Source organism: Geotrypetes seraphini, chromosome 5 (genome assembly GCF_902459505.1).
Source record: "Geotrypetes seraphini chromosome 5, aGeoSer1.1, whole genome shotgun sequence".
Lineage (NCBI taxonomy): Eukaryota > Metazoa > Chordata > Amphibia > Gymnophiona > Dermophiidae > Geotrypetes > Geotrypetes seraphini.
The window spans coordinates 48,844,543-48,867,041 of NC_047088.1; the positions used below are offsets into that span (position 1 = coordinate 48,844,543).

The following is a 22,499-nucleotide window of genomic DNA, read 5'->3' on the forward strand; positions in this document are numbered from 1 at the left end:
TAAGCTCCACCTTCTATGGTCTACATGATATAAAATAAATCATTCAGAACAATTTTCCTCTTCATCCACATTCATGCCTAAGAAGTTTCCTGCAATGGGAATTTGGTAGGTGTAACCTCTGTTTCTATACTAACTGGCTTTCTGTTTAACATGGCTTTAAACAGCTCTTTCTATGAACACATTCCTATGCTCTTCTTGAGTGCAATGTATAAATACTACATATGTTTTATGTTGATGGATGTTTGCAACTTTTAATCTTGTTTCTTCATAAAAATAACATTGTCAGAAAATGTTAGAGTAAATACAAGAGGCCAAATGTATTAAAAGGTGGTGGGTTTTTTTGTTCCGTGTAAATGCAGGAAAGGCGCAGCTACTGTATCATATTCTCAAAATGATTCCCTACCCCCATCACTGTCTATTTCAAAGTTCATTTGAATAAGTTGGTGCAAGTATTAATTTCTCATTTTCAGAGTTGCTTTGCAATTGTAGTGCAATTTTTGCTGTGCCTCATACTCCAGGATCAGGCCATTTACCATTCCAGGAGATAGCAATTTAGATATAATTTGCCAAGAATTATGAAGGGCAAAGAGAAAGTGGAGAGGGACAGATTCTTCAAACTTTCAAAAACTACAAGAACGAGAGGGCATTCGGAAAAATTAAGAGGGGACAGATTCAGAACCAATGCTAGGAAGTTCTTCTTCACCCAAAGGGTGGTGGACACCTGGAATGCGCTTCCAGAGGGTGTGATAGGACAGAGTACGGTATTGGGGTTCAAGAAGGGATTAGACAATTTCCTGAAGGAAAAGGGGATAGAAGGGTTTAGATAGAGGATTACTATACAGGTCCTGGACCTGATGGGCCGCCGCATGAGCAGACTACTAGGCATGATGGACCTCTGGTTTGAACCAGCGGAAGCACTGCTTATGTTCTTAACTGGAACCTGTATATTGTATTAAGAAAAAATAATGACTGTAGCTGTGCTTAACACAATTTAAGGAAGAGGGAGAGGAAAAATCCATGCGAGTGCCATATTCTCCAAGCACACCTTTAGCCTTAATGATTCAGGTCTGCATGATGCTAAGGGCAGCTCTGCGGTTCTTCAGGTGGAAATTGACATCCCTGCACCAAGATAATAGTGATGAGGATGCCAGTGTTATGCGGAGGGTGAGGGAGAGGGGTGGTAGGGAGGAAAGAAAGGCAAAAAAAGAAAGCTGGAAGACCAGATTGGAAGAGAATTTCCTCTATATTCACTCTGGTATTTGACTGAAGAGACTTAGGGAATCCCCCCTACAGAAAAGTTCACCCAGTAAACAGATTGGCAAGCAGCCATGCAAGCCCAATTACCACTAGAGAGCATTGACTTTGGAACAAACTATAAAACTGCTTTCTGTTTGTGTGCTCTATATCGTTGTCTGCATTCTTAGTGGAGTGGAGTAGTGGCCTAGTGGTTAGAGCTGCTGCCTCAGCATCCCGAGGATGTGGGTTTGATCCTTATGATCTTGGGCAAATCACTTAACCTTTCATAGCCTCAGGTACCATAGTTAGATTGTGAGCCTGCCGGGACACCTAGGCAGACTGCATAGAATACCTGAAAAAAAAGAGAAAAGTAAACTGCATTGATCCATTGGTTGGAAAATATAGAATATACCAATACTCAGGCACCTTTAAATCATATGAGGAGTGAGTGGCGCAGTGGTTGGAGCTGCAGCCTCAGCACCCTGGGGTTGTGGGTTCAAACCCCGCGCTGCTCCTTGTGACCCTGGGCAGGTCACTCAGTCCTCCATAGCCCCAGGTACGTTAGATAGATTGTGAGCCCACCGGGACAGAGAGGGAAAACGCTGATTGTAAAAATCGCTTAGATAACCTTGATAGGTGGTATATGAAATCCTAATAAACTTGAAACTATTAAAAGAACTATTAAAAGAACTTGATACACCACCACTCTTCATCAGATCTAGGCAGTTTACAATAAAAATATAATAAAACAGTTAACAACAATAAAAAGAACTCCATTTTCTAATAGGACAAATAAAATCTATTCAATAAAGACACTCAAACACTATGCTCCTTATGATTTCTCAAGAGCCCCCCAACCGTGTGCCTATTATTAACAAATACAAAAGGCCTCTTCTATCAAACTGCGCTAGCAGTTTTTAGCACAGAGAGCTGAGCGTCGGGAGCAGCACGGGCCATTCAGCGCGGCTCACCGCACTACAAACTGCTAGCTAGTCTACCCTTCTGTGACTGTAAAGGCTCCAGAAGGCATGCTAACCTGTCCAAAATGCGAAGGCTTGCTTAAATAAATGATATTTCAGCATTGATTTAAATTTCTTATAACTAGTTCACTATGAATTTCTTGTGATAATTTATTCCAGAGAGCCTGCGCTCTCTCCAGACAGCTTTTCAAAACCCTGGCTTTGAAAAGCTTCCTCAAAATCACATCAGGCGGTTCATAGACAAAACCGCCGAAGACAAAGGCGCGCGCCGACAACTGAGCGCAAGACGGAAGCGCGCGCCGAAGAAAAAGAGTGTTTTTAGAGGCTCCGACAAAGGGTTTTGTAGGGAACCCCCCCCCCCCACTTTACTTAATACAGATCGCAGCGGCGTTGTGGGGGATTTATTTTTTTCATCAAAATGGGACATCTATTAATATTCAGTCCCGCCCCCAATCCTGCCCTAGCCCCACCCCCAATTTCTTCCATTCCTTTTTCATGTACACACAATATCTTATTATTTCATAATGGTAACCATAAAATTTAAAAAAACACAAAGCACCTTATATGCAGAGAAAATGTTAATTATCATTTATATTTGGGGGGTTTTCAAAGATGGCACCTCTGTAACTATAGAAAAATAGACAAATATAGTGCAAAATATAGACAGCAGATATAAATTCTCAAAACTGACACATTTTGATCACTAAATTGAAAATAAAATAATTTTTCCTACCTTTGCTGTCTGATGATTTCATGAGTCTCTGGTTGCGTTTCCTTCTGACTGTGCATCCTTTCTTTTATTTCTTTCTGCACTCAGGCCCAACAATTGTCCCTTTCTATTCCCTCTTTCCTTCCTTCCTATGTCCTTAGTGCCCCAGTGCCTCCTTCCTATGTCCTTAGTGCCCCCAGCGCCTCAATCCTATGTCCTTAGTGCCCCTTTCTATATCCTTAGTGCCCACAGTGCCTCCTTCCTATGTCCTTAGTGCCCCCAGCGCCTCAATCCTATGTCCTTAGTGCCCCTTCATTTATCCTTAGTGCCCACAGTGCCTCCTTCCTATGTCCTTAGTGCCCTCAGATCCAGTGTCAGTTCTCCTTTGTACCTTTGTTCCAGGTCTCCCTCTCTCTGCTCTTCCTCAGGGTCTCTCCCCCTCTGTCTGCACCTCCCAAAGTCCTGCTTCTGCCTCCTGTCTTTCCCTTTTGGTCCAGGCCTTTATCTCCCCCCCTTTCTCTGCCTCTTTCTCTCCTTCCTTCCTTCCTCCCTCCTTCCTATGTCCCCTTCACTGCCTTCCAGCCTTTGTCCCACCCCCTCCCAAAAAGCCTGCCTGCCTACCTCCTCCAAAGCCAGCCTGCCTGCTTCCCCTAAAGCCAGCCTGCCTACCTCCCCCAAAGCCAGCCTGCCTGCCGGCCTACCTCCCCCAGAGCCAGCCTGCTGGCCTACCTCCCCCAGAGCCAGCCTGCTGGCCTACCTTCCCCAGAGCCAGAACTGCTGGCCTACCTCCCCCAAAGCCAGCCTGCCTGCCTCCCCCAAAGCCAGCCTGCCTGCCTGCCTACCTCCCCCAGAGCCAACCTGCCGGCCTACCTCCCCCAAAGCCAGCCTGCCTGCCTGCCTACCTCCTTCCCTCCCTACCGCGGAAAAAAAAAAAGCCTCCCTCCAGGCCCGATTTAAACCTTCCCCCGGTCCGCCGCCGCTGCTCCTCTGCTTACCTCCCTGCCGATATTCGCGCCCAGAAGCCTTCTTCCCGATGTCAATTCTGACATCGTAGAGGACATTCCAGGCCAGCAAATCGATGCCTGGCTGGCCCGGAACGTCATCTCCGACATCAGAAAGCTTCTGGGCGCGATTAGCGGCAGGTAAGTAAGCAGAGGAGCAGCGGCGGCGGACCTGGAGGGAGGTTTAAATCGGGCCTGGAGGGATGCTTTTTTTTTTTTGGTGCGGCAGGAAGGGACAAGAAGCGATCGCCTGTCCCGTTGTCCCCGCGCACAGCTTCAGGACGCTGTCCCTGAAAACGGGACATTTTGGCGTCCCAAAGCTGTGTGTGGGGACAACAGGACAGGGGATCAAAAAACGGGACTGTCCCGTTCAAAACGGGACGTATGGTCACCTTACGCATACTCTATAGGTGCAATGGGAGAGGTAGGAGGCAAACCAGGAGAGGACACATTCCCGGAATCCAAGGGAGGGCAGTGTATCAAGGCGTAAGCAGTGATTAACAGTATGAAAGGCAGCAGCCAGGGCAAGATGGATTATAATCGAGTAAAGGCCCTTAGATTTGGCCAGGAACAGGTCACTGCAAATTTTCGTGGGGGCAGTAGTCTGTTTGACACTGATATATATTCAATACTGTAGTTTGCAGAGCTCTATCTGTGACTGTCCTAAGAACAGCAGAACAGTCCCACTGCCAAATTCCACAGTTAGTTTTGTGTATTCAGCAGGGCTGTGTGTTTAAGCACTGCATTTCAGTCAGCAGTACCAGGGGAAGGGAGGGAAAAACAAAGCCACCCCTATTCCTATGTCACAGTCATTAGTAGAAGTACGGATGACCTTGGAGGCTCCTCTCACTAAACAATGGATGGGGGAGGTCCCTTCTTGCCTAGAACCACAGATCTCAGACTGGCAGAGACTGAATCTCTCCACCAGATCTCCCCTGTTCTCTTTTCCTGATTCCAGGGAAAGCCAATCTTCCTTTCAAAGGACTGCCAGAACATTTCTCAATTGTGCGTTAAACAGCCTCTACCTGACACAATTCTCTTGTGGAGCTGTGCATGCTCTGGGAGCGGAAGTGAACTTTCTGTCTCTGCAAGTCAACTTTCTCTGGATTCCTCCCCCTTCTGTACAGGTGAGCCACTGCAGTGTTTTTCTCGGTGACGGGTCAAAAGCGCATGAGGACAAAGGCGCGCCGACACCTGAGCGCAGGGCTTAATCGCGCTGAAGAAAACCCGTATTTTAAAGGGCTCTGACGGGGTGTATGTAGGGGACCCCCCCCCCACTCTACTTAATAGGGATCACGCTGCCTCACGCTGTCATGTTGGGGGGGAGTGTGGGGGGTATAACCCCCCACATTATACTGAAAACTTAACTTTTTCCCTAAAAAAATAGGGAAAAAGTTAAGTTTCCAGTATAATGGAGGAGGGGGGGGTTCCCCACCAACACCCCCTGTCGGAGCCCTTTAAAATATGGTTTTTCTTCGGCGTGATGAAGTCCTGCGCTCAGTTGTCCGTGCTCGGTTGTCGGCACGCCTTTGTCCTCGCGCGCTTTAGACTATGAACCGTTTTTCTCAGCCTGTTTTCTGGTGTCAGTTCCTGTGGGCTGCATGATGGTGCCTGGAAGCTGCTTTGTTTTAATCTATCAGACACTGGTTTTCTTTAGAGCTAATTTGGTAGAGGAGAATAAAAAAGGCATGATTACTCAGATTAAACTTAATGCACGCTCTTTAGGGAGAGGTCCCACAGTTTGTGAGATGCCTGCATGCACATCTTGCCCCACAATAATCAAATAAAAATTATATTCCAGAAATCCTTAGAAAAGTAGATTAAAAAAACCTCAAAACCCTGGATTAGCTTGGATGTATAACAGTCTTAAATATTTTATTAAAACAGTGTAGCAATCATCTTCAAAAGCACCCATTAATCAAAAGCATTTATACATTTACCCAGATAGTCAGCATTAGGTGGGCAGTCAGAATTATTTTAAGTGCCAATCCCCACTGACTAAATTAGACCTGGATATTCAAAGCCAGGAGCTAGCTGCCAGTACTTCCGGGTTCTGCCTAAATATCAGATGAGACCCACATAAGGGTCAGTCTCATCCTCCTTCCTCCCCATTGTGTTCCCCTGCTCTCCCCAACTCCTTCTTTCTGATCCCCTCCGATTTGTCTGCTTGGTTCCCTGATCCAATCCCCTGTCTATTTCCTCCCACTTCTGCATTCTGATTCCCTGCTCTTATGTAGAGAAATACTTTTAAAACCAATAGGAGGAAATTTTTGTTCACTCGGAGAAAAGATAAGCTCTGGAATGCATTGCCAGAGGTTGTGGTAAGAGCGGATAGCGTAGCTGGTTTTAAGAAAGTCTGGACAAGTTCCTGGAGGAAAAGTCCATAGTCTGTTATTGAGAAAGACATGGGGGAAGCCTCTGCTTGTCCTGGATCGGTAGCATGAAATGCTGTTACTCTTTGGGTTTTGGCCACTAGGGACCACTTGGGTTTTGGCCACTTGAGTTTTGGTACTAGGGACTTGGATTGGCCACCATGAGAACAGGCTACTGGGCTTGATAAACCATTGGTCTGACCCAGTAAGGCTATTCTTATGTTCTTATATTCTTATGTTTGGTTTTATATCCCATCCTCCCAGAAGAGCTCAGAACAGGTTACAAGTTACATAATAAAGCGTATTTATACGAAGTGATTACAAACCTAGTATGCTAAAAGATAGTATGGCAAAACATTATCAAACAAAAATGGTAAAACATAGATAACAAAGCATGGTAAAACATAATATGACAAAATATAGCATGGTAGACATAGAACGGCAAACATTGTGTGGCAAACATAGTACAGTAAATACGACATGTAGTATAGCATGACAAGAATGGTGACAGTATGACAAAGTATGGCAGACATTGCATGAGGAAACATGGCATGGTCGGACATAGCACAGTGGGACCATGATTAGAATTGAAGAGGACCTTACGAGGGGCATTCAATAATTTATCTTCTCCCACCCCTGATCTGATTCCTCCCAATCTAAATATCCTTAAGTCTCTCCTCCAAATTCAAGCCCCACCCACGTATGCACAATCCAACCCTCCTCACCCCCTCCAGACACCCTTCACCCCAGAGGTGATTCTTAATGTCTATTAGGCCAGAGCAAGAGTGGCCCCTCCTCCACTACCATCTTGGGTTTCCAAAATGGCAGAACTGACCCCTAGCAATAGTTTTGCAATAATATGACTAGGGGGTCAGCCTTCCATATAAGAGCAAATTGTCTTAAATGGAAGGCTGACTCATTAGTAGTAGTAACATGAGACAACTGGGGTTGGCATCCCCAGTTTGGAATCCTCCGTCAGATGGGGCAGGAGTGAAGGAGGATGCTTTTATCCCAGCACATTAGTCACCAGGGATCACTTCCAGAGTGACGGGGGTTTGGGAAGGTAGGGGTGTTATGAGGAGGGTTGAATTATGCACATATGGGTGGGAATTGAATTTGGAGGAGGGAATTAGAGCGGATTTGAACTGGGGAGTGTAGGGAATTAGAGGGATCAGATTGGGGGCATGGGTAGATCAAAATATGGGAGTGGAATGATTGGCACAGGATTGGGGAGGGGGATTGAATGAGGGGACTGGAGAGATAGGGGAAGGGATATATGCCAATATTACACAAATAATTAGCACATAGATGTTGGCATCCATTTTATATAGTTACTCCCAAGGCTCTTATTTTATTTATTCAATTTTTTCTATACCTTTCTCCCAGGGGAGCTCAGAACGGGTTTTACATGAATTTAGTCAGGTACTCAAGCATTTTTCCCTGTCTGTCCCAGGGGGCTCACAATCCATCTAATGTAAATGACAGCATTTAAACATCTGGAAAGCCCAGATGTTTAGAGCCATTTCAGAATAGGGGGTCTTTCACTTGTGGGGAAGCTGAATATACCCATATGGCATGGGATAATGGAGAGGGCAGAGAGAGGTAGTAGTTTAGGTGGACCCACAAGCATTCATTAGTTAACATACGGAATCCATGTCTGTATTGAAGAAAAGTGACATTGGAATTTACAATGCCCCAAGGCCAAGTGCCAGCTCTCAGGGCAACTGTAAATCCCAAAGTTTGCCTCCCTTTGATCACCCCCTGCTACTCAATCCCTCCTACCAACCTCTGAAGGCAGCAGGTCCCCCTGAAGACAGCCTAGCTCCCAGATAACAAAAAACCCTGCATCAACCTCCTGTCACTCCAAATAACACCCTCCAATAGCAATCACTTCTCAATGACATTTTTTCCCTTATGCAAGCCCTTCAATGGCTTCATCTCCCAACACTCCCCAATTGCAGATCCCTGCTCTGATGGCAACCACCTGTGATGGCATCTCTCCCCATAAGTAAATCTCACACTCTTGTTTGAAGGTAAATTCCAGAGTTTAATTTCTTCACACAATGTGTAAACTCTGGAATTCATTGCCGAAGAATATGATGAAATTAGTTAGCTTAGCGGTGTTTAAAAAAAGGTTGGATAATTTCCTAAAAGAGAAGTCCCTAGGCCATTATTGAGATGGCTTGGAGAAATCCACTGCTTATTCCTAAGATAAGCAGCATAAAATGTGTTTTATTAATTGATATCTAGCTGGGTACTTGGGACCTGGATTGGCCACTATTGCAGACAGGATATTGGGCTTCATGTACCTTCGGTCTGTCCCAGTATGGTAATCCTTATGTTCTAATTTCTTTCCTAAAGCAGCCCTCTGCAGCATCTCTCACCCCATATTTCATGAGGCAAATCCCCTCTTTGCTTCTAATACTGGCTTTACTGGGAGGTCCCTGTGGTCTAGGGGGTGAGAGCACTTGTTTCCACTATAGTGCTTCTCTGGTTCAAAATGGTTGCCAAGACCTCTAGTGATACTATCTCAGTATTACCACTAGGGGGTTAGTTTTCCATATATGAGCAACATACCCATGGACGGAAATCTGACCCCTATTACAAGAAGGGATCTGACCAATCAGAATGTTAGGTCACTCCCAGTGCATCCCTGAATGCACTGCGAGAGACACCTAAGATTCCGTTGGGAAGGGGAAGGTCTGCCATTCAGTGGAGGCGGGCCTGCCAGCTGGAGGGAGTAAGCATCTCTCCAGCCAGCCAACTCAATAAGATACTTGGGGGGCTCCGGGTGGACTTGGGGGTGGTAGGGGTGCTGGTGTCTTGGGGTGGGTGGTTTTCAGCAGGAGGAGCTGGGCATCTATCCTACTGGGGGATGTCGGGGGGAGGGGGGGTCATTGTCTTGGGGGTAGGGGTTCCATCAGGAGGGACTGGGCATCCCTCCTGCCGGGGGATGTCTTGGGGTGATGGCAGCAGGAGGAATTGGACATTCCTTTTGCCATGGACATTCAGGGGTGGGGTGACTTTGGGGGTTCCAGCGGGAGAGATGTCTTTGCGGGGGGGGGGGGAATGGGTTTCCTGCTGCGGCCACTAATCTGATTGCAGCAAGGAGATTCCCTTGCCGAGATTGGATCAGTGGGCACATCTATCTGAAATGTAGATCAGCATTATGCCGGTCTACATTTCAGGTGCCTATTGTGGCCCTAGGGAGATGCCTAGGGCCACCTAAGCTTGCCTAAGACCACTTCCGGGTGAAACCACACGCATGCCTAGCCTTAGGCAAGTTTAGATGTCCCTACGTGGCTCCCTAGGCTTGCGAAAATGCCTATAATGTAGACGACCCTCCTCAGGGCTTTAAAAAAAAACCCCAAAAAAACATGCATCCCGATTGGCTGTCTAGCATAGTGGATTTTAAGGTTTTGTGAAAGATCTGAAGAGATAAATACAATCTGATTTGGGGAGGTAGTCTATTCCATATCGCAGTTAGTAAGTATGGAAAGGAGTGTGAAATTTTACTAATGGACTTTATTCCTCTTAATGATACCTTTCAGTGGTACAATCAAAGAAGCTTACATATTATATTCAGGGATTTTCTCTGTCCCTCGTGGGCTCATAATCTAAGTCTTGTACCTGGGGCAAAGGAGGGATAAGTGTCTTGTCCAGGGTCACAAGGAGTTGCAGTGGGAACAGAATCCAGTTCTTTAAATGTCAGCACAAAAATGGAAACATGAAATTTAAAAATTTAATCCTTGTTAAAATAAATTCCACCTGTGCAAAAAAGGTATTTAAACTTAATAATGTCTTAGCAAAGGAAAAAGCCTCAGAGCATAGCTCGGGACCAACTAGTCCTCACAAACCTTATCAGTACCTCCTCATCAGCATAAAATGCCTTTGTTCTACTTAAAGTGCAATATTCAAATAACTTAATTTGAGGTTTGCAATTCTTTAAATTTCAACTTAGCTCAAATGTAGCTTAAATCTTCAGCAGCATATTCCTCAAAGTTCAGAAGCTTCCCTCGGCTGACGACGGCCAGCATTTTGCTAGAAAAAGCTGCTTTTGAGCTACGCTAAACTAGTTGGTCCCGAGCCGTGCTCTGAGGCTTTTTCCTTTGCTAAGATTAAATTCATTTATTTATGACTTCGTACTTTATTTATGAACAATAATTTAAAGACATGATTTATGAAGTTTAAATGCCTCTTTGCACAGGTGGAATTTATTTTGACAAGGAATAGAATCCAGTTCCACAGGGTTCTCAGTCCACTACAATAAACATTAAGTGATTCCTCCACTCCAATTAGCACCAATTTATACCACTTAAAAACATAAGAATAGCCTTACTGGGTCAAACCAATGGTCCATCAAGCCCAGTAACACATTCTCACAGTGGCCGATCCAGGTCACTAGTACCTGGCCAAAACCCAAGGAGTTATTATGAACAAAAAGAAGGGGGTATAATGGATAATTTATACAGTGCTAGTTTGAGAACTATTTTTACACCTTAGTGTGTTACTTTTATTTATAATTAATATATCACTTTTATTAACCCACTATTCTCATCATTCAAATAATACCCCCAGTAGATCAATTGAGAGGTTGAAGTATCATAAAAAATGCATTGTTCTCAGTAAAGAGACCTCTTATAACATGAGTGTTATTTCAAGTCCTCATCCTGAATGGAGGGTAGTTCATGGCCCTCCAACATTGGTTTTGTCTGAAAAGCCATTAAGATAAGTGTTGCTGTTTTCCTTTAAAGAATATATTTGAAGCATACATTTGATGAATGGATTTTAGGTTTTGATATTACAATTAAATTAAATTAAAGAAATAAAAAAATTTAAAAAAAATTTAAAAATTAATGATAAAGTTGAACCCTCAGTTATTTTTTTACATTAAATTAACAATGAAAATTAAGGTTAGGAAGGAGGTTCTGAAATAAATGATTATATCACATGCATTCAGGATGAGGACTTGAAATAACACTCAAGTTATGAGGTCTCTTTACTGAGAACAATGCATTTTTTATGATACTTCAACCTCTCAATTGATCTACTGGGGGTGAGTTTCTTTGTTAAAATAGGGTATCATTTGAATGATGAGAATAGTGGGTTAATAAAAGTGATATATTAATTATAAACAAATGTAACACACTAAGGTATAAAAAAAGTTCTCAAAGCTAGCACTGTATAAATTATCCATTATACCCCATCTTTTTGTTCATAATAATTCATTTGTGGGTTGGATAACTTAGAAGTTGATCCGCTTGTGTTGTTCGAAACCCAAGGAGTAGCATAAGGGCTATTAATGGCACTTAAGGTCAATTGGCACCTAATTTAACAATTAAATGACCATATATAGTTGAATATAAACTAAGATTTTTGAACTGTTGGGCCAACAGGGCTTTAAAGGTAACTTTTTAAAAAAATAGTCTGGGAGGCGGGAGAGAGGTGGGATGTGTCAGTCGGCCAGGTAGGAAGTGGGAAGGTGCCCTCCCATCCTCACCTACTGCTAGACTACCAGGGCTTACTTCAGGCTCAGGGGAGGCCTGCAAAACCTGGCAGGGGTGGGGGTGGGTGGGGAGGGAGGAAGACTAGGTGCAAAGCCTGGCAGGGTAGGGAGGGGGCTGGGTGCATAACTGGCAGGGAAGTGATGGAGGGATGGAGGGGGGCAAGGTGCAAATCCTGGCAGGGGATGGAGGCAGGGAAGGAGGGGGGCTGGATGCAGAGCCGGGCAGGGGAGGGAGGCAGGGAGAATAGTGGTACAGAGCCTGGCAAGGCAGGGTAGGGCGTGAGGGAGGGGGCTGGGTGCAGAGCCTGGCAGGGCAAGGCACTTAAATGTATATTCGAGTCAACCTTTTTTCCTCCTTTTTTGGGAGGGGAAAAAGGTCACCTCATTTTATATTCGGATCGGTTTGTTTTCGAGCATATACGGTAGGTGCACAACTGGCACATGCAAATTTGCGCACTTATTTTTGTAGTTTTATTTGAGCAAGTACCGTATTTTCATGCATATAACGCGCATACGTGTATAACACGCGTACACGTATAGTGCGCGGATCCAAAGCATTTCTGTAAAAATTTTTTTTATATAGCACGCACACGCGTATACCGCGCATGCTGCTATAACCTCCTCCCATTCATGCTTACTCTTCTGGCCTGTGAACCGGCATCCTCCCCCCACGCTTGTGTCACCCCCCTCCCCCGCGATCCTACATCCCCCCCAGCACCGCAAAACATCTCTTACCCGTTGGGCACCAGCACCAATGCACAGGACGTGCCAGTGCCAGTGCCCGAAGATCCTCCCTCATTGTTGCTGGGCTGGGCTGGGCGGTGCGAGGGAGATCCTCCTTCTTCCTTGTGCCGGGCTGGACTGGGCTTTGATCATTTGCGAATGCTCAAAGCCTTCTGGTCTCGCACGTCCTGTGCATTGGTGCTGGTGCCGGTGCCCAACGGATAAGAGATGTTTTGCGGTGCTGGGGGGGATGTAGGATCGCGGGTGAGGGGGGGTGACGCGAGCAGGGGGGAGGATGCCGGTTCGCAGGGGGGATACCGGATCGGAATGAAAAAAAAAATTGTACAACGCACTCACGCGTATAAGTTGCAAGGTTATGCACGGTTTGTAAAAACCGTGTATAACGCGCGCATTATATGCGTGAAAATACGGTATATAGTTTGGCATACAACACATACATTATATTAAGTTTTATCTGTTACACTTTTTTTGCATGGCTTTTTATGTTGACCTTATTGATTTATCCACCCTATATTGTTTATCAGTTTTCCGTTTGGGGTTTTTAGAATTTAGTCTGTGGTTTTATGATTTGTTGTATTCATTTTATGTATTTATTTGAAGTATTTGTACTAACACATTATTTATACTTATATATTGTTTCCATTACACTTTTTACAGCCCCTCACACTATCTTTGTAAGGGTGAAACATGGCCATGTTGGGCTTTTAATTATTTATGCATTTATGATTTTATATGTTTGCTAATTTTATTTGATGAATAAAACTCTGTGAATCTGTTTTTGGAGTTACATAAGAACATAAGAAGTTGCCTCCACTGGGTCAGACCAGAGGTCCATCGCGCCCAGCAGTCTGCACAAGCGGAGGCCCATCAGGTCCATGACTAGACAGGTTTTCTTGATTTAGTCCTATAGCCCCCTTATTTTTCTATCTATACTCTTTCTGTACCCTATCTACCTCTCTCTGTACCCCTCGATCCCCCTATCCATCAGGAATCTATCCAGTCCCTCTTTGAATCCCCATAGTGCACTCTGTCCGATCACCTCCTCCGGGAGCACGTTCCATGTGTCCACAAACCTCTGAGTGAAGAAAAGCCTCCTGGCATTGGTTCTAAACCTGTCTCCTTCCAGTTTCTCTGAGTGCCCTCTCGTACTTGTGGTTCCCCGTAGTCTGAAGAATCTATCCTTGTCTACCTTTTCTATGCCCTTCATGATCTTGAAAGTTTCTATCACGTCTCCTCTTCTCCAGGGAGAAGAGCCCCAGCCTGTCCAGCCTGTCAGCGTATGAACAGTCTTCCATACTTTTTATCATTTTCGTCGCTCTTCTCTGAACCCTCTCAAGTATCGCCATGTCCTTCTTGAGGTACGGCGACCAATATTGGGCACAGTATTCCAGATGCAGGCGCACCATCGCACGATACAGCGGCATGATGACTTCCTTCATCCTGGTTGTGATACCCTTCTTAATGATACCCAGCATTCTGTTTGCTTTCTTTGAGGCCGCTGCACATTGTGCCGATGATTTCATTGTTGTATCCACCAGCACACCCAAGTCTTTTTCAAGATTACTTTCCCCCAGCAATGCTCCCCCCATTTTGTAGCTGAACATCGGGTTCCTTTTCCCTATATGCATGATCTTGCATTTCTCTATATTGAAGCGCATTTGCCATTTATTTGCCCCTCTTCCAGTTTGCTTAGATCCCTTTGCAGGTCTTCGCACTCCTCTGTGGTCCTAACTCTGCTGCAGAGTTTGGTGACATCCGCAAATTTTATAACTTCACACTTCGTCCCTGTTTCTAAGTCGTTTATAAATATATTGAACAGCAGTGGTCCCAGCACCGACCCCTGTGGAACACCGCTCGTGACCCTCTGCCAGTCCGAGTATTGGCCCTTCACTCCAACCCTTTGCTTTCTGCCTGCCAACCAGTGTCTGATCCATCTGTGTACATCCCCTCCCACCCCGTGGTTCCACAGCTTCCTAAGTAGCCGCTCATGGGTGTCAAAGGCTTTTTGGAAGTCGAGATAAATGATGTCTATGGGTTCCCCTTTGTCCATCTGGCTGTTTATCCCTTCAAAGAAGTGCAGTAGTGTTTGACACGATCTTCCCTTACAGAAGCCATGTTGGCTCGTTTTCAGTTGTCCATTTCTTTCTATGTGTTCACAGATGCTGTTCTTTATCAGTGCTTCCATCATCTTACCCGGAACCGAAGTCAAGCTCACCGGCCTGTAGTTCCCCGGGTCACCCCTTGATCCCTTTTTAAAGATAGGTGTGACATTTGCTAGTTTCCAGTCCTCCGGTATCTCCCCAGTTTTCAAGGATAGATAGCAAATTTGTTGGAGTTTTCCGCTATTTCATTCCTCAGTTCTTTTAGTACTCTTGGGTGGATTCCGTCCGGGCCCGCTTTTCAATCTATCTATCTGTTGGAGGACATCCTAATGACTTACCTCTATTTGCTCCAGTTTTTCATCTTGATCCCCACTTATGATCTCCTCGGGTTCTGGTACATTGGATGTGTTCTCGCTCGTGAAGACCGACGAGAAGAACCTGTTAACCTATCAGCTACCTCTTTTTCCTCCTTAACCACTCCCTTTCTGTCTCCATCATCTAACGGTCCCACCTTCTCCCTCGCTGGTTGCTTCCCTTTTTCATATTTGAAGAACGCTTTGAAGTTTCTTGCTTCCCCAGCCAGCCTCTCTTCGAATTCTCTTTTTGCTTTTCTAACCACTCGGTGGCATTCCTTTTGGAGTTTTTTGTGTTCCTTCCGGTTTTCCTCAGTTTGGTCCTTTTTCCATTTTCGGAATGACATTTTCTTGTCACCTATCGCCTTCTTCATTTGTTATCCACACCGGGTCTTTTGTTCGATTTTTTTTTTTTTTTAACCCCTTCCTAAACCTGGGCATGTACAGGTTTTGTGCTTCTTGCACCATGTCCCTGAGTAGGGACCAGGCTTTCTCTATGGTCCCCATCATTCTAGAGCTGTTTATGAGTTTCTTTCTCACCATTTTCCTCATAGCATCGTAGTTCCCTTTCCTGAAGTTGAAAGCTGTCGATGTGGATCTCTTCACCTTTGATGTCCCTACTTCTAATTTATATCGGATCATGTTATGATCGCTGTTGCCTAGTGGCCCTACTACCTCCACTTCCTTTGCAGGTTCCCCTAGTCCGTTGAGGATTCGGTCAAGAGTGGCATCCCCTCGCGTTGTTTCCTTGACTAGCTATTCCATGAAGCAGTCCCTCACAGCCTCTAGGAATTCCGTTTCCCTAGTACAGTTGGAGTGTCCAATACTCCAGTCTATCCCAGGGTAGTTGAAGTCCCCCATCACTATCACACTTCCATTTTTGCATTCCCGTCTCAATTCTGCTTCCAGGTCATGATCGTTTGCTTCTGGTTTTCCAGGTGGGCAATAGTACAGTCCCAATTTTATGTCAGCTCCATTTCTCCCTGGTAATTTGACCCATAGTGATTCCAATCCTTCCGCCTTTGCTGCCGTATCCATCCTGGCCGAGTGGATGGAGTCCTTTACATATAGTGCTATTCCTCCACCCTTCTTGTAAGTCCTGTCTCTCCTATAGAGTTTGTACCCTGTCAGTACCACGTCCCATTTGTTGTCCTTTGTCCACCATGTTTCTGTGATTCCAATTATGTCTAGGTCCTCTCTTTTGGCCATGACTTCCAGTTCTCCCATTTTGGTCCTTAGACTCCTTGCATTTGTGTTTAAGCAATTTAAGTCCCGGTTTTTTTCTGCTCCTGCTGATGTTCCTTGTGATTTGTTTCTCTTGCCGTCCCCCTCATGGGCTGCCAACCCCTGAATTTCGCTTTGTTCCTCCTCTCCCTGTGGTGCGTCTTTTTTGTCCTCAGCCTGTACCCTTGTATCCACCTGTGTCTCTAGCTCCCATCGTTTCCTCTTCTTTTTGGTCTCTAGTTTCACTAGATCCTTGGACCCCTGTAGTTGCTTGTTTGTGTAATGTGATTTGTCCAGGGTCCTAAGGAGCTGCAGTGGGAATTGAACTCAATTCCCCAGGTTCTCAACCCACTACTAAACTAACCATCAGGCTACTCCTCTACTCCAATTAGCACAAATAACACCACTTAAGGGCTATTATTGGTACTTAAGGCCAATGTGCATCTAATTTAACGCATTAGATGCACAACTAGCACTATTATTTAAATTGCACCTGCAAATTTGCACATTAGTCAAAAATTTGGGTGCACAATCAAAGCCGTTTACATATTATACACAAGTAATTATTTTGTACCTGGGGCATGGAGAATGAAGTGATTTGCTCAGAGTCACATGGAGCTGCAGTGGAAATCACATCTGGTTCCCCAGGTTTTCAGGCTGCCGCACTGACCATTTGGCTACTTCTCTCTTCCTGTTTTTAATATTTCACTTTGATATGAAAAACCATTTTAAGTGTTATGTTTATTGTGAATGTTTTATTGTAATCTGCATAGATGTTCCAATATGTAGACCCTAACTAAAATAAATAAATATTTGTGCTTGTACAGTGACTCTTGTTATTTTAACCTTTAATCACTCATTTCCTTTTTTAGGGTCTCTTGCTTGGAATGAACACCGATATTTTTCTTAGACTTTGCAACTAATAAAGGAAGTTTCTGATTCATAACAGAAATATGAGCCGTCAGCACACCGTTGCTGTCTTCATACTTGCCATGGTGTGCGTACTGTCTTCTTCAAATATACATAAATCAGGTAAAAGACACCATTTTCTGCTCTTTCCTTACCGGGGTACTGAAAAGTTCTCAGCCCAACCATGGAGAGAATGATGGTGATATGGTTCAATTGATGACCTGAAACAATGTCAAAACAGAGCATTTCATCTTTGCAAATTGGCACATGACAAAATAAGATAACACTTTTTTCAGCTGCAGTGGCAAAGTAATGCTCAGAATAGAGGACGTTGGTTGGTTGGGTTTCCAGCTTCCCCTCGTAAATCTAAGTGATCGCCATCTCTGCCTCTTTGTCAACAATTTAGATTGGTAAGGGCTCCTTTTATGAAGGTGCGCTAGGGGCTTAACGCACGGAATAGCGCACGCTAAATTGCCGCGTGAGCTAGCTGCTACCGCCTCCTTTTACGCGATAAAACCGCTAGCGCACCTTCTTAACAGGATCCCTAAGTGTCAAAGGCATGGCTCTGTATGGGTTTGGAGGAGCACATGCCCCCCTCCAGTATTGGCTCAGGCCCCTCTAATATTTACCAAAGTTGGCAGGAATCTCCAGGCCTTGTCTGTTAAAATACTCTGTACCTTGTTTATTTCAGTATGCAGCCGGAACCATAAGCATACAAAAAACAAACAAACAAGTAAAAGAAGGGGAGACCTCTAAGTTCCACACAAATATCAGAAAAAAACAAAACAAACATAAAGTGGAACCGTCGTTTTGGATGAACCAAAAACAGTTTATTAAAAATGAGTCAAAATGGTGAGGGCAACCTCACAAAGTCATCTAAGGTTCTTCTCCTTCGAAGATCCTAGTGGAGATATCTACAACATCAAACAGTTCATAAGTAAAAGTCTATCTTAGGCAATGTTCTACAATCTGAAGATCCCACCAATTCGACCTTCAGAGTACCTGCACAAGGGTAACAAAATTCCTGGAGGCTATAAAGGACTGCTTCATGGAACAGCTGGTCATGGAACCAACAAGAGGAGAAGCCACTCTTAACCTGATCCTTAACAGGCTAGGGGGACCCGGAAAGGAGGTGTTAGTACTAGCACCACTAGGTAACAGCGATCACAACATGATCCAGTGCAAGCTAGAAATAGGAACACCAAAAGTGAAGAGAACCACAACGACAGCATTCAATTACAGAAAAGGGAACTATGAGGCCATGAGGAAAATGGTGGGAAAGAAACTCAGCAGTAGCTCAGGGAAGATGGAGACCATTGAAAAAGCCTAGTCCCTACTCAAGAACACGGTGCACAAAGCACAGAACCTGTACGTCCCCAGGTATAGGAAAGGGTGCAAAAAGAATCGAACAAAAAAACCCGGTGTGGATAACAAATGCAGTGAGAAAGGCAATAAGTGACAAGAAAGCATCGTTCAGAAAATGGAAAAAGGATCAAACCAAGGACAACCAGGATGAACACAAAAGGCACCAAAAAGAATGTCACCGGGTGATAAGGAAAGCAAAAAGAGAATATGAGGAGAAACTGGCAAGGAAAGCAGGAAACTTCAAAACATTCTTCAAGTATGTGAAGGGGAGACAACCGGCCAGGGAGAAAGTGGGAACCTTGGATGATGGAGACAAGAAGGGAGTGGTAAAGGAGGAAACAGAGATAGCTGACAGGTTAAACAAGTTCTTCTCGTCAGTCTTCACGAGAGAGGACACATCCAATATTCCAGAACCCGAGGAGATCTTGCATGGAGACCGGGATGGGAAGCTGGTCAAACTGGAGGTAAGCCGGGAGGATGTCCTCCATCAGATAGACAGACTAAAGAGCGACAAATCACCAGGTCCAGACGGCATCCACCCAAGGGTACTAAAGGAGCTGAGAAACGAAATAGCAGAAACATTTTGCCTTATATGTAACCTTTCCCTAGAAACAGGGGAGATCCCAGAGGACTGGAAAATAGCAAATGTCACGCCCATCTTCAAGAAGGGATCGAGGGGTGACCCGGGAAACAACAGGCCGGTGAGTTTGACCTCGGTTCCGGGAAAGATGATGGAAGCACTGATTAAGGACACCATCTGCGATCACATAGAAAGCAATGGGCAGCTGAAGGTAAGCCAGCACGGCTTCTGCAAGGGGAGGTCATGCCTCACAAACTTGCTGTACTTCTTTGAGGGAATAAACAGCCAGATGGATAAAGGGGAATCCATAGACATCATTTACCTTGACTTCCAAAAAGCCTTTGACAAGGTACCCAACGAACGGCTGCTAAAGAAACTGTGGAACCACGGGGTGCAAGGGGATATCCACCGATGGATCAAACACTGGCTGACAGGCAGGAAACAAAGGGTTGGAGTAAAGGGCCATTACTCAGAATGGCAAAGGGTCACGAGTGGAGTCCCACAGAGGTTGGTTCTGGGACCGCTCCTGTTCAATATATTTATTAACGACTTGGAGACAGGGACAAACTGTGAGGTTATTAAATTTGCAGACGACACCAAACTCTACAGCAGGGTTAGAACCAAGGAAGACTGTGAAGACCTGCAAAGGGACTTAACGAGACTGGAAGACTGGGCAAAAAAATGGCAAATGAGTTTTAACACTGAGAAATGCAAAGTCATGCATGTAGGGAAAAAGAACTCAATGTTCAACTATAAAATGGGGGGATCATTGCTGGGGGTGAGCAACCTTGAAAGAGACCTGGGGGTGATGGTGGACACAACATTGAAAGCATCAGCACAGTGTGCGACAGCCTCAAAGAAAGCGAACAGAATGTTGGGTATCATCAAAAAGGATATCACGACCAGGACGAAGGAAGTCATTTTGCCGCTGTATTGGGCAATGGTGTGCCCGCATCTGGAGTATTGTGTCCAGTACTGGTCACCGTACCTCAAAAAGGACATGGCAGTACTTGAGGGAGTCCAGAGAAGAGCGACAAAACTGATAAAAGGTATGGAAAACTTCTCATACGCTGACAGATTGGAAATGCTGGGGCTGTTCTCCCTGGAAAAGCGGAGACTTAGAGGAGACATGATAGAAACCTTCAAAATCATGAAGGGCATAGAGAAGGTAGACAGGGACAAATTATTCAGGCTGTGGTGAGCCACAAGTACAAGGGGGCACTCGGAGAAATTGAAAAAGGACAGGTTTAGAACAAATGCTAGGAAGTTCTTTTTCACTCAGAGGGTGGTAGACACATGGAACGCGCTCCCGGAGGCTGTGATAGGCCAGAGCACGCTACAGGGGTTCAAGGAGGGTCTAGATAGGTTCCTAAAAGAAAAGGGGATTGAGAGGTACAGATAGAAGTGGAGGTAGGTTACAGGAGTAGTCAGAAACCACTTCACAGGACGTGGACCTGATGGGCCGCCGCGGGAGCGGACCGCTGGGCATGATGGACCTCTGGTCTGACCCAGTGGAGGCAACTTCTTATGTTCTTATGTTCTTATCACTCGGATATCATGGTAAAATAATACTGCGGTGGGAGTGATTTTTCTTGACTGGGTGATGCTCAGCATGAATCGCATGCAAATGATATGCATGTTATTCGTGCGGAGCAGCTTCGGTAAAAAGGGGAGGAACTGTGCCCGGCGCATGCTCAGAAGAGCCATCGCTAGACATAGTTTCTCCTCCTGCCTGCAGTCACCATTCTTCTTCTCTCTGCCCAGCTGACGGTGGCTCCGGAGCCACGATCATCGAGCTGACAGAGTGGCAGCTGTCAGCTCAGCTGATTTGTGACTTCCCCTGCCGGCTCCGGAGCCTCAATCTGCTTTTATTTTTTTAAGAAGGGCACAGCTGTTGTGCGTTTATTGTGGGAGCGCATAACATACGCTCCCATTAAAACATATGCACCCATTAAAAAAAACCAAGAAAGCCATCTGCAGCTGCCCTGCTCTCCCAATCAACCACAACAAATATATATATATTTTTTAATGGATGCTGCTGTTGTGCGTATTGTGACAGGAGCCCACACAGGCCAAAACAGGGGATAGCCAGTTAGGTATAATCAATGGTTCACAACAGCTAGCCTCTCCCAATGTCTCCCATGCACACTGAGCCAGTTTACTTTCAAAACCCAAGTATTTATTGATGACAAACCCCACAGAGGATAAACAAAAAATTGCCTTTAGTATTCAGGATCAGATTGTCAGGATGTTCACTGCCTTTCTACAGCTGGCAAAGACAGTCCTTTTCTGGTTTCACACAAAACTTCTTCGCAACCCATGCCTGGCTCAGGATTCTAATTTCTCCCCTTCTCTCTAGGAGAGTCCACCTAGTACTCTTAGCATAAACTCTGACACAGTCTTCATGAGCACTTCATTCAGGGCCAACAAAACCCCTATGACAAATTTCACAGTTCATTCACAGGCCCAACCCAAAAGAAAAAAAACAACCCAGGAGTTTCTTTCCCACTCGGCCATAGCCTCTCTCAGCCATGCCCCTCCCCCTCCTGGGGGTGTTCTACTCTTCTTCTGAAGCCAATAAACAAAAGGGCTTGACTATTCTTGCTTTACCCTTTTGGTAGCTCTGGCCTTGGCAAAAGCTAAGTATGGAACAGACCAGAATTTCAGGTTAACTGGAAGGTGTGCCTTGCAACCCACCGATCTTGGCCACCCTTCCCAAAATTCATGACAGTCAGCCTTCCTTTGCCTAGCACTCCGGCTTCCTTAACCAGGTCAAGCTACAGAAAAAAAAAACCAAACCTCAAAAGAAGGAAATAAAAAACCCACAGCTTTCAGCATGTGCTGTAGCCATGGGCTTTTCAATCTTATATCAGTCACTTTGCACAATCCAGACTTAAAAATTTGCCCAAACAGCAAAAGAGAAAAATTAAAGCTTCATATTGCCCTGGGGCATTACTCACAGTCCATTGTCTCTTCCTGTAGTTCGGGTGAAATAGAGCAGTGTTTGGACAATTTACTGGAGGAAAAGTCCATAGTCTGTATTTGAGAAAGACATGGAGGAAGCCACTGCTTGCCCTGGATCGGTAGCATGGAATGTTGCTACTCCTTGGGTTTTGGCCAGGTACTAGTGACCTGGATTGGCCACCGTGAGGACAGGCTACTGGGCTTGATGGACCATTGGTCTGACCCAGTATGGCTATTCTTATGTTCATACTTGAGCCAAGTATAGGACAATTAACTATTGTAACATCACTGATGAGGTTGGCTCTGAGGCACTGTGGAATGAGGCATTATGACATCACAATCTCAGCTCTGGAATGTTGCTCTCATTGGGTTTCCGGAATCTTGCTATTCTTTGAGATGCTGGAATGTTGCTAGTCTTTGAGGTTTGGTCAGGTACTAGTGACCTGGTTCGGCT

At 45.1% G+C, this 22,499-nt stretch overlaps 1 protein-coding gene across 5 annotated transcripts in view; it reads left to right on the forward strand.

The window, feature by feature from the left end:
• Positions 1–22,499, forward strand: part of IL13RA2 (interleukin 13 receptor subunit alpha 2) — a 94,172-nt gene that overhangs the window by 1,550 nt on the left and 70,123 nt on the right. For 3 of the 5 annotated variants that reach the window (XR_004539414.1, XM_033944232.1, XM_033944234.1), the window contains exon 2: positions 17,100–17,259. Coding sequence is in view for 4 of the 5 variants with exons in the window: in XM_033944232.1 (XP_033800123.1) it covers positions 17,181–17,259 (79 nt within the window). In the remaining variant the exon portion in view is untranslated. Of the gene's footprint in view, positions 1–89; positions 106–4,805; positions 5,054–17,099; positions 17,260–22,499 lie in introns of those variants that run through there. The other 2 variants (XM_033944235.1, XM_033944233.1) reach the window with 2 other exon arrangements.